Source organism: Penicillium mononematosum (assembly GCF_028829835.1).
Source record: "Penicillium mononematosum strain IBT 11891 chromosome Unknown utg000002l:1.0-8112719.0:1.0-8118358.0, whole genome shotgun sequence".
NCBI classification, from domain to species: domain Eukaryota; kingdom Fungi; phylum Ascomycota; class Eurotiomycetes; order Eurotiales; family Aspergillaceae; genus Penicillium; species Penicillium mononematosum.
In genome coordinates, this window is record NW_026643272.1 from 6,202,066 (window position 1) to 6,213,394 (window position 11,329).

General features: G+C 50.3%; 4 protein-coding genes across 4 annotated transcripts; 1 reads left to right on the plus strand and 3 right to left on the minus strand.

Annotated features, from left to right (window-relative positions):
- Positions 1–645: 645 nt before the first annotated feature.
- On the minus strand, positions 646–1,986 carry N7519_004146 (uncharacterized protein; the record flags this gene model as incomplete). The annotated part of the gene is made up of 4 exons (XM_057290922.1): positions 646–925; positions 1,002–1,585; positions 1,662–1,760; positions 1,843–1,986. 4 exons carry the CDS (start codon positions 1,984–1,986, stop codon positions 646–648), a joined length of 1,107 nt encoding a protein of 368 aa, XP_057152124.1.
- Positions 1,987–2,639: 653 nt separating this feature from the next.
- N7519_004147 (putative transcription regulator BDF1) lies at positions 2,640–5,180 on the minus strand (the record flags this gene model as incomplete). Its single annotated transcript, XM_057290923.1, has 3 exons — positions 2,640–2,972; positions 3,028–5,023; positions 5,077–5,180. The coding sequence occupies 3 exons, from the start codon at positions 5,178–5,180 to the stop codon at positions 2,640–2,642; spliced, it is 2,433 nt and encodes an 810-aa protein (XP_057152125.1).
- A 2,110-nt stretch (positions 5,181–7,290) lies between these two features.
- On the plus strand, positions 7,291–9,825 carry N7519_004148 (WD40 repeat domain-containing protein; the record flags this gene model as incomplete). The annotated part of the gene is made up of 2 exons (XM_057290924.1): positions 7,291–7,856; positions 7,914–9,825. The coding sequence occupies 2 exons, from the start codon at positions 7,291–7,293 to the stop codon at positions 9,823–9,825; spliced, it is 2,478 nt and encodes an 825-aa protein (XP_057152126.1).
- Positions 9,826–10,004: 179 nt separating this feature from the next.
- On the minus strand, positions 10,005–10,818 carry N7519_004149 (uncharacterized protein; the record flags this gene model as incomplete). The annotated part of the gene is made up of 3 exons (XM_057290925.1): positions 10,005–10,060; positions 10,221–10,420; positions 10,541–10,818. 3 exons carry the CDS (start codon positions 10,816–10,818, stop codon positions 10,005–10,007), a joined length of 534 nt encoding a protein of 177 aa, XP_057152127.1.
- Positions 10,819–11,329: the final 511 nt, after the last annotated feature.

An 11,329-nucleotide genomic window follows, 5' to 3' on the forward strand; every position in this document is an offset into this window, starting at 1 on the left:
TTTGAATAATTCTTCGTATGTTTGAGAAAGATGTGGCGAATGAGTAGATCTTGTAGCGTTGACTCTTTCGGGCAGAAAAAGTTTGGCGCGGTCATGTGATGCGCGGGGTTAAGATACAGACATCCCCGGATTTAAGACTTGGTGAACTTTGGGCTTTCATTTTGACAACTTAGTTGGACAACATGGTTCCCAAAGGCCATGTATGGCTGATAGGAAAGGCTCCGGGATATTCAAATCATCCCAAGCTTGCTCCCGTCGATTTCAGCCAGCGCAACCGCAAAGTCCACTACAAGTCCACCGGGTCAGCAGTTGCAAAGACGAGTTGCGATGCCTACCAAACGTAGATGATGTTGTAGGATGTGCCAGCATGAGTTCCTGCGATGGCGAGGCAGCTGGTAAAACATCGAGGTTGGTAATAGATTGGGTTCGGGATTATTGAGGTTGGCCATTTGATGTTTTCTCTATGACTGCTGTAGGATGCAGACTTGTGTAATTGGCCCTGGGGATATTAAGGAACAGAAAGAAGTTGGGACATCTAGGGGGGGACCACTGATTCACATATCTAACGAACACCATACGTACGTATATTGAAGGCATATTAATTCTATTATGTACTTCTCAGGTATGTATGTATGTAGTTGCAGCTCATTTCTCTAATCGTGCAATTTCCATCTTTACTTCTTCAACCTCTCTCGCCAAAACCCCATACCGACGGGCAATATCCGCATAAGTCCCTTCATCCGCATCGATATCAGCAACCGGATCAGACACCTCAACATCACCATAAGCTCTCAGCTCTTGAACCGTCATCTTCTGGCGGTGCTGCAAGCGCTCCTTCGTCTGCCTCAAATGCTGCCTATACCGAGCAAGAGCAGCAAGTGTTTCCGGCGTATAGAGCGTAGCCGCAATCTCCAATTTGGTAACCCTGTTCAAACCGTTAAAAGACCATTCCACCCAGAAAAATAACAACAAAACTTGAGAACCAGAAGACAAAAACATACTCTAATTTTCCCTCCACGCCCTGCGCAACAATAGCCAAATGCTCCGCCTTAGCTTTCGTCGCACGCGCCAGAGCCCCATGCTTCGCCCGCTCCAGAATCACAACAGTGCGCTCCAGGACCCGCGCACGCACGGCAACAACCTCCGCCGCCGTGGCAGCCATCTTCCGCCGAGCAACTGGTAGCTCGGAGAGCTGTGTGTTGCGCAACAGGCGTATCCGCGCCTGCAGCTGTGATGAGAGTGGTGGAACTGGCGCCATCGAGGTCCGGACTCGGCGGTCGCGCGCTCGGACGCGTGCATTGTGGTTCGAGTGCTGTGTGGCTGGTGCGTCTGTGTCGGGCGCGGTGGCCGGGTCTGTGTTTGCGGTTGATAGAGCGCGTAGGTCTCGAATGGCGGACGAGAGGGCTTTAGAGAAGGATAGGATGAAGGCTGGGATATTGGTGTAGAAGGCTTCAATGTCTGGTCCCAGGAGGCTGAGTGCTTCGTCTGGTTTCTTGGGTTCCGTTTCTGGCTTTGAGGTGGTGGGCTCGATTGCGCTGGATGGGGTCTCTAGGTAGAGTGTTATTATGGCGAGGTTATCGTGGCACTGGATGTGGTAGGGTTGTTAGAGATGCGGTTTTCCTCTTGATGGCTTGCTGGGCTGTGGCGGGGGTTGTACTGACTTCCGCTGGTAGATTGCTGTCTGGGGCAAAGGCCAATTGCCGGAGCATGTGCTCCTTGATCCGCTTTTTGGCATTTTGAGTCTGGCATTGCTTCAGCTCCTAGTGATAGAGTGTTGTCAGAGCTCTGTTCATGTTTGGGTCCGTTGGGTATGTGCTGCGCAATGGCGTTTCGACGACTTACCTCAACCACGGCCATGCGGCCTGGGTTCGCGCTGTGAGAACGCGTTGAGGCATCCGGATTGAGGAGGGAGGTCGTTAAATTCTCATATAGCCGTTTGAATTGAGGATTCTGATCAAGAATTGAGGGGTCGCAGGGAGGAATCATGTTGATGTTGCAAAGATACTGGGGAAGTTCACCGCCGAAGAAGACCCGATGCGTCACGGCCAATGACAGACCTAATAAGGGAGATGTTCGCAATACAATATTTGGTACTCCGTACATTCGAACTACATACCTAATGGGAATCAGACTCTTTACTATTACAAGTACATATTCATTTTGCATTTCCGCGTTTCTTTCGTAATCATACAAGTTGAAGCCAAAGCTTCGGTTCACCTCTTCCAACCGCAACGTCGTCGGAGGAAATAGAGCAACCTCATCCACCTATCCTAGTTGTGAAATGAAACGGGAGAAAAAGTGCACACTCAGGCGTAGGGGAAGGGAAATTCAAGGGATCAAGTGAATAAAATCCTGTTCGGCCAATCTTGAGCGTAAGGTTCGTAGTGGCAGTAGAAACCTCGCCGGGTGCAGGGGTATTCAAAAGCAAAGTATGTACAGACGTTGCTGGCGGGGACTGCATAGCGCATTGCAACCAGCCCGTCAGGATCCAGCGGTGCGACTGAAAAGAGAAAGATGTGGCGAGAAATTATTCAGAAGGACAGTAAGGGAAAAAAAACGACGCTTGGAACGCAAGTCAGGGTGAAGGGCCATCCCGCATGGGAAAAAAAGAATTGCGGGATTGAATCGGAAGAGAGTTTTTACTCCTCCTCGCTCTCTTCCTCAGACGAATCGGACTCGTCGTCGCTGCTTTCATTGTGTTCAACCGAGGCCACTGGGTCGGGGGAGTGAGCGCCACCCTGGAAACGAGAAAGGTTGCTCTGGAGCATGTTGATCTGAGCTTCCTGCTCGAACTTGCTCATTGGCTTGTTCTTCTTGGGCTTGGGAGGTGCTATAGCGCTGGCAGGGACATCATCCTCGTCCTCATCATCCATGAGATTCGGTACGTGCTTCTTCACGAAGTTAAGCAGCTTCAGCAAGACATCGTTAGGAAGCTCGTCGATGTCCAACTCAATCTCGGCCTCATCGGTACTCTGCGGAACGTATATTAGAATTGGTTCGTGTGCAATGAACGTATAAGATTCTTACCTTGAGTTGAGGAACGTTGTTCTGGATAATCTGGAGGGCTTGTTGCATCCTCTTGTCAGGAAGGCTACTGATACCATTCGAGATGATCTGCTTCTCGTTGTAGGTGATGGCGCGGGTTTTGCCAGGCTGAGAGATCTTGCTCTTCTTGTCTCTCTTTCCAGAACTGAGTTTCTTAGAATCCTTCTTGGCAAGCTTCGTCTTGCCAACCTTCTTGGAGGAAGGGGGTGTCTTCTTTTTCTTATTAGTAATAGCCTCGACCTGACGAGACATCTCAGCAATTTGCTTCTGAAGCAGCGTAAGTTTCTCGTCGTCTTCTTCGCTCTCTTCCGCATCCTCGTCACTGTCTTCATCGGAAGAATCAGTGTTCTGCTCGGGATGTGGCTCATGCGCTTCGAGGTAGTCCGACTTCTGGGCCCACTTTCCGTTGAAGATCTCCTCAGCCCGCTCGCCACAGACGTAAGTGGGGTCACCGGGGATATTGAAGCGGTAGCAATTCTTGAAAATGAGACGGACATCGTTTTCGAACTCCTTCGCATTCTCGTACTGGCCAGTCTTGAGTTTGGATTGAACGGTCGACAAATCCATCGGCTTCTTGATGACGCTGTGGTATGTAGGAATGTTCAGAGCAACGGGATCCACGGGATAATAGAAAGGCATCACCCAGTTGTAGTGCTTTTGCTTGTGCAACTCATCCAAGACATCCTGGCAGAAGCGCAATTCCCATTGGAACTTCTTCTTCTTTGGCTTGGTGGAATACGGAAGGTCACGCTTCGGGGGATGAATGGACCGTTTGGGGCGACCATCGGGGTTGGAAGAATCGCGGCGAATGACAGGCAGACCTTCGGGTCCTAGCGCAAATGTCTGAGACTGGGGAGAAGAAGCCTTGGGCTGGCTTGGCAGAGAAGTCCGAGGCTCCCGGCGAGCAGCAGACGTCTTCTCCGTTTGCTTCTTTGGTTTCTTCTCTTCAACCTCTTCGGGCTTCGGGAGGTTAGTCATCTGCTTGTCGAATGTCGCCTTGAGCTTGATCCCCTCTTGGGTGACCAGATGATCTGCGCCATTGAAAATGGTCGTATTATTGACCATCAGTGCAAAATCATCGGCGACTTCCTGGGGGGAAGAATATTGATTGTTCTTGAGCTTCCTTTCCATAGTTCCTAGGTCCATGGGCTGGGTGATAATAGTGTGGTATTGCGGAATGTTCAACTTGACAGCATCGACAGGTTCCTTGTAGAAACGCGCATCGTGCATGCGCTTCAGGCTTGTAAGGCTCTTTGAAATGAACTTATGTTGCATTTTAGTGAGCCCCGGTCCGCCGCGAGTTGGACCAGGTGTTGCGCCAGCTGGGGAGCTGAATCCCGGTGCCTGGGAGTTAACAACCGAGTCGTCGCCCTCCACTTTAGTTCTCTTAGCAGCTGGTTCTTCACTGAGATCAGCGTCGCGCTGTCGGGAAATCTTGGAAGGAGATAGCGGGGCCTCTGGTGCGTCCTTCATCTCATGGTCTTGCGGCGCGGTGAGCGCAGGTGGTGCAGGGGCCGGGGTAGGATGATGAGGCAGGTCGGTTTTCACGGCAGTGGAAGCATCTTGAGGGGTGTCGATGGCCATTGGCTCAGTTTTGTCGTTAGCACCATCTGTGGATGCAGGGATTGTGGATGCAGGAACCGTGGGAGCGTGTACCGCAGCTTCCGAGGCGGACGAAGGGATACTTTCAGCCGCGTTGTTGGCTGGAGCAGGAGTGGTAGATTCCTGGCCCTGCGGAGGGCTGATCTTTTCTTCAGTTGGCTTTGTCTCCGCTGGAGCAGATTCTGCGGCCGACGGTGTCTTGTTTTGGACAATTTCTGGGGAGGTCTGATGATCGGGGGACTTTGGCGGTGAGGTGGCAACGATTGTGCCATTGGTGTTCGAAGGCGCGACGGGAGTGTGGCCGTTCAGCGCAGGTGATTTAGTCTCGGTATCCATGGAACCATCGGTCTTGAGATTCACTGTGTCATTTTGCGCGCTGTACACTGGTCAGATCAAGAACAGGTCCAATACTTAAGCTGATGCACTTACCTGGTAGGTTGGTAGTCAGGCGCAGAAGGGCCAGTGGGGGATGGGGGCAATTGAGGCTTGTCCTCCTTGGTGACAGGAGGAACCTCGGGAGGCGGAGTCGCCATTGGAGTCGCGTTGGATAAACAAGAATACAAGTTAGGAAAGGGTGGCAGTATTGAAGATGTGAGAGTTATGGCAAGGTGTTTTTAAAGGTAGTGATCAACTGAAAACACCCGTGGGATCTCTCCGCGAAACAATCTTGTCGCGTAAAAATAACCTCGAGTGAACAAACACTAACGGCAACCAAGGGCACGTAGTACGGACTCAATAGTTGATGAGGTTTGATATCAAATGCGTGGGCGCGAATAAAACGCGACGGGCGGGGAGGGGAAGAGTGAGGTCAGAGATGATCGAGAGATAGGAAGAGTGGAGAATGCGATCGGAGACGAGGTATTTATACTGCCAAGAAGGCGGTATAAAAATCGCTCACGTGATGTAGAATTGAAGCCAGGTCTAGATGACTTGGTAAACCAAGATATGGAGCTAAACAAGTTCCCGATTATCGCCTGAGGCAAGTATCAGGAATAAAAGGGAATTATGAAAATAAAAAATAAAAAAAATAAAAATAAAAGGATAAAAGAAAATAATAAAAAAAAAAAGGGAGACTTGAAGGCGGTTAAAAGGGAACGCGACGCGTTTGTTATTGGGTAGGGCGGTCAGGAGAATAAAAATAGGAGAAACCAGGACGGAAGCAGAAAAATGGTCGGGAGGGGATGCCAGAATCCTTAAGTACAAACGGCCGCCTTGCACTCTCCTCTTACCCAGTTCCACCAGCCACACTAGTCCCGATTCTGTTCCCTTCTTACCCCTTGATTGGTTCTTTACCCCTGGAACTTCTTTTTTTTTTTCTTTTCTTTTCTCATCTTTTCTCTTTCCCTTCGAGTCTTAGACAATTTACAATGGAAGTTTTCTGTATTCTTTTTTACTTTTCGCTTTCTTTTCTCAACTTTTCCTAGACATGTTTTGTAAAACCTTCGAGGTCGAGTGGACGCATATCTCGGATGACTCAAAGCCCTAGGGTTCTGGCTAAATCCGGGTTAGGCCGGGTGTGCTGGGAGGTCTGAGTCACGTCACCACTCCAACTTTCACGTGACTATATCATGATGAGTACACGTATTGTACATTGTTCAAAGGTTCCAAGGTTGAAGGTATGTTGATAAGAAATAACATCACCATTCTATAAACGTACACATTCGGCGCAAGGAACATTGTTATACAGTTTTGAAACATCCATATATGATAGAGTAGGCTAGTTACTACCTGGTTCCCCGCTAAGCATCCTGGAATTCCCAATCAGCACTTTGCATTTACTACATAATCGATGGGCAGCTGCACCTTCACCCTTACAGGTTAGGCAAATATACACATGTCATGTAACTAACTTGGGACCTGGGGGGGTACTTTTGGCCTCGAAGATCTGCCCAATGGGAGTCAGTATAGTCCATATGCTTTGATGTATATATTGGGCATAATTTTTAGTGCTAGGCATTTTAGATGGCTCAGATTTACCTGCAGGCGTTATAGTGAAGGCTCTGATTTGACTACCGTCCTGTTTCTCGTACATATTGAATTTGTTTTGGGTCGCATAATGAACTTGAAACTTGTTGGAATTTTATTCTGGTTCTACAAAATGAATATTGAGGGTGGCTGCAGGAAGTATAGGTTGAGATGGCCTGCAAAATTTGTTATATATTTGTCGCTCATGAAAGGGATGCTGACATCAAAAGCGCCCTAGATGAAGAAATAAAGAGTGATAGTAAAGGGATTGAAGATGAAAAGAAGACTCGCCCGGACCGAAAAAAAAAAACAAACAAGCCCGAGAACTCGACTAAGATAAATCAAAGAGTTGGTAGAGTTACCCCAGGGCCTCATACTTGACTGACATTGAAGCATCACGGGATGATATGATTAGATAAGAACCTCTTATAGCCTAAACCCCTTTAGGACTAGCCCGTCAAGGCTCTACAGAACATTTTTTTTTCCTGTCCGGATCAACTGCGAGACCACCAGCCTAAACCCCCATTTGTTTCCTTAGGGGCGGAAAAAAAATAGAGTCTTATCGGAATATTTGCTGTCTTTATTTGGGTGTGCTATATTGATAATTATCTTCACACCACCGCACCCTCGACAGCGACAAACAAAAAAACGAAGATAAGAAAAAAAGTTACAGCCAAGATGGGAAAGAAGACGACTCGCCCATCCACCAAGGTCGTCTCGGCCGCCGCATCGCCAGCGTCGGGCATGACATATGCGGGCAGCAAGTCGTCCATCCTGCGCGCTGCATTCTCCCCGTCCGAGTACCAATTGGCCTTGTTTGCGTCCGTTATCCAAGGTCTCGATGGCCAGCACATTCGCGTCCACGACACACAGACAGGACGCCTCCAGTGTGAGCATGCTCTGGGGCCGAAGGAAACGGTGACCTCTTTGGACTGGGGATACTACGGTGGCTCGGGCAAGGGCCGTGACCTGTCGAAAAAAAGCGCAAGCGCGGCTCCGATGTCAATGGAGCTGTTGATGGCCTGGACCAGGGGGGATATCGTGGTTGCATTCGGCACAAACACCTCGGATATCCGCATGTACTCGCCATCTGAAGATAAGGTGGTTGGCATTCTGACCGGCGCGCATGAAAAGGGTATCAAGGACTTTAAGTTCACGGCCGATCGGCCCGCTGAGGAGGCTTGGAGTATCGGTGGTGACAATAAGCTTGTCCAGTGGGACTTGCGCACCGGACAAAGCACTAAGTAAGTTTGGGTATTTGTTAGGCTATACTGAGCTCCTAACTAACGATATACCTCTAGGACAATCCACCTCCCCGCATCCTCAGTCTTCACTGCTCTCTCCCGCCCCGTTCCCTCGAACCCTCCTCTCATCTGCGCTTCCCAGACCCCGTACTTAATAGACACCGAGAAGGCCGATGAGCCGGTTCAATTCCCTGCCATGCGCAACCCTATCCACACTGTCATTTCGTCCTCTTCCGAGTCTGCTGGTGTGGGTGCATTCCTTGCATCCGATGGTGACCGCTTCGTCAACGTCTTTGACGCCACCACCCAGAAGCTTGTTCGCAACCTTGTCGCCGACCAGGAGGTCTCGTCGATTACACTGCAAACAGATGGCGTGGCCACCCCGGAGAAGCAAGTGCTTGCTGCAGTCACCGCAGATGGTAGCGTCGAACTCTTCACCAAGCCATTTGTTCAGCCCCAAAGTGCGCCCTCCGCAAGTGCCAAGGCCAGCCGCAAACAGATGACCCAGAAAGCAAACGCAACCCTCAAAATCACCAACACCGAGTCTTCGAGCGCCTGCGTTCCCGTCGCGGCCGTCTCATTCCAGGGCCCTACCCTCGTGGTTGCATACACCGAAGGTGGTGTCATCCCTGTCTTTGAGCGTGTCAAGTTCCTTGACGAGAACACCGATGAGCTCTCGTTCACCGGAATCAAGTCTGTGGTGAAGACCAAGTCTGGCTCAACACTTGCTTCCGTCACAACGAATGGAGTTAAGAGCGCAAGCGAGACCCGTGTTGACGAGTCTCGCATGAATGTCGAGCAGGGAAACCTGGTCGATGATGATGTAGAGATGGAGGACTCACGACCGGACGCATCCGACTCTGGCAGCGAGGAGGACTCCGATGACGAGGACAACAAGAAGTCCAACGAGAAGAAGACAAAGCCCGCCAAGCAAGTGGCAGCGAACGAGGACATTGAGATGCAGAACGCCCCCGAGTCCGAGGAGGAAGAGGAAGAAGAAGAGGGCGCAGAGCCATCATTCGGAGAACTCCTGCGTGCAAACGCAGGCCAGGAAGTCGACGTCGAGGCCGAGCTTGATGACGACGTCCTCCTGGGCGCATTGGTTCCCGGCAAGCCCCAAGCCGCAGTGCAACAGATTCCCACCGGTGTCTCGCTTGCTACTGTCCTCACGCAGTCGCTCAAGACCAACGACAACGGCATGCTCGAGTCTTGTTTCCACACTGGTGATACCTCCATCATCCGCACTACCATCCAGCGTCTCGACTCCTCGCTGGCCGCAACTCTGCTTCAAAAACTCGCTGAGCGCCTTGCCTCCCGGCCTGGTCGCTACGGCCACCTTCTCGTCTGGGTGCAGTGGACCTGCGTCGCTCACGGTGGCGCCCTGGCTGGCCACCCCGATCTCTTGAAGCGCATGACTTCCCTCTACAAGGTCATGGACCAGCGCTCTGCTAGCCTGCCATCCCTCCTGCTCCTCAAGGGCAAGCTTGACATGCTCGATGCCCAATTGGGACTGCGACAATCGATCCGCGGAGGCGATGAGGGCATGGACAGCGAGGACGAGGATAATGTTATCTACGTCGAGGGTCAGGATGATCTCGAGGACAGTGAGACCGAGGCCAAGACGCCGCGGAAGTCAATACGCGACCAGGCGTACGATGAGGATGAGTCAATGATGAACGGCGTCGATGAGTCCGAAGACGATGAGGATGATGGAAGTGACGACGAGGATGATGACGAAGAGCCCATTTTGGACATCGAGGCTGCTGAGTCTGTCGGTTCTTCCGATGCTGAGGAATCGTTGGAGGAGAATGAGGATGAGGACGACGATGAGGATAGTGATGGCTCGATGGTTGATTTCATTGCCGACACGGAAGACGACGAGTCTGACGATGCCGCTGAGGTGCAGGCCCCGCCATCAAAGAAGAGCAAGACATCCGTCGGCAAGAAGAGCAAGGGCGGCAGGAAATAAGCGTGTCTCTTTGAAGTTGTACGAATTAGAGATGGGAGAAGGGGGTAACGGTCTATAAAAGAACATATTTTATTTTTTACTTCGATGCATCCGACCGGGTCTGCATTTCATTTCATTGTTTTATTTTTGCTTTCGATATCTTGTGCCTCTACCAAGCGCCTCTGCGCCTCTATCAATGTCTATTGAATTCCACCTTGGTATCTTGATGTCTCCTTGTATAGAGTACTCCACACTTCTCGAGTACATAGTCATTAGCGTTTCCTTGGCACATAGATATATACGAGGACGGTAAAAAAGCATGAACAAAACCGGACATCCAATGTTTCCATATATAACTGGGGATTTATACCAGCAACTCCTCCCCCGACAGGGACCCTCATGCAGGACCCGATGACCCGGCACCCCTTTCTCCCCGAGGGGGATCACCACGGATGTCGTCCGGTCCTGCGAGGGATAGGTAGTGAAGTGGCCCAATGCACTGACATCAGCAGTATCGAGGGCCAGAATGGCTCCATTCTTTCCACCTTCAATCCAGGCCTCGGTTGTCGAGTTCGGGAGCGTGATATGCGCTAAGCCGGAGAGGAAGACCACCCATCTATAGTGCGTCAGCTAAAACAAACATGATATACAACATATAAAAACAACGCATTCAAGATGGATGATTTTGAAATAAGATTTATATATCAGAATCCTTGGAAAGAAGAAAATCACTCACTGCAAAGCAGGCGCGTTATGTCTACCACCATCAAACCCAGCCGGCAATACCGTAAAGGACGCGTTCCCACCGATAGTCCCCAAGTCCAGCGCGGCGGACCCGACCTGTCCGGGTTTATCGGAAGTTTCAAATCCCGACTGCAGAGCCCAGCACTCTAAAGTGGAGCGATTGTGCCGTGCGCCGAGGACGGTCACGTTGAGGGTGGAGCCGAGGGAGGTATCGGGGGCGGCGAGGATTGTGGATGGGAGGATGAATTGGACGAGGGTTTGAAGGCGCATTTTGAGGAATTGGTATGGATTGTGTGAGGGTGAGGGTGAGGAAGAGAGGAAATTAGGAAGAATTCAACATACTCTATAAGAAGATTTAGAGCTGAGATCTGTTTTTGGGAGCTGAAGAAAGGTGGAGTGGGATCAGCGTTCTCTCTTTAGTGTATAATTCCTATGTACCTAGGTATAATAGGCTGACACTAATGCAGAGGTCAATGTATTGCATATTAATCTGGAATGTGAGATTCAGTGCGGAGTACCGATTGGGAGAGGTTTGTTCTGTATATACCGAAGAGCGCGAATTATATCTATGTGTTATATATCTTGAATTTTGCCACTCGACTGAGCAAAAGGTATAGTAACTAGAAGGTACCACACGAAGCCAGCCATTCTAGCATTGAAAGTGTGTTGTAGGAATTTCCCTAGACCTGTTCAAGTGTTCTATATTTCATAGTAAAGTCGACCTCGGGATATTACTATGTTAAACATATGTAGTCCGTAGTCCACCTGGATTGCACTGTAG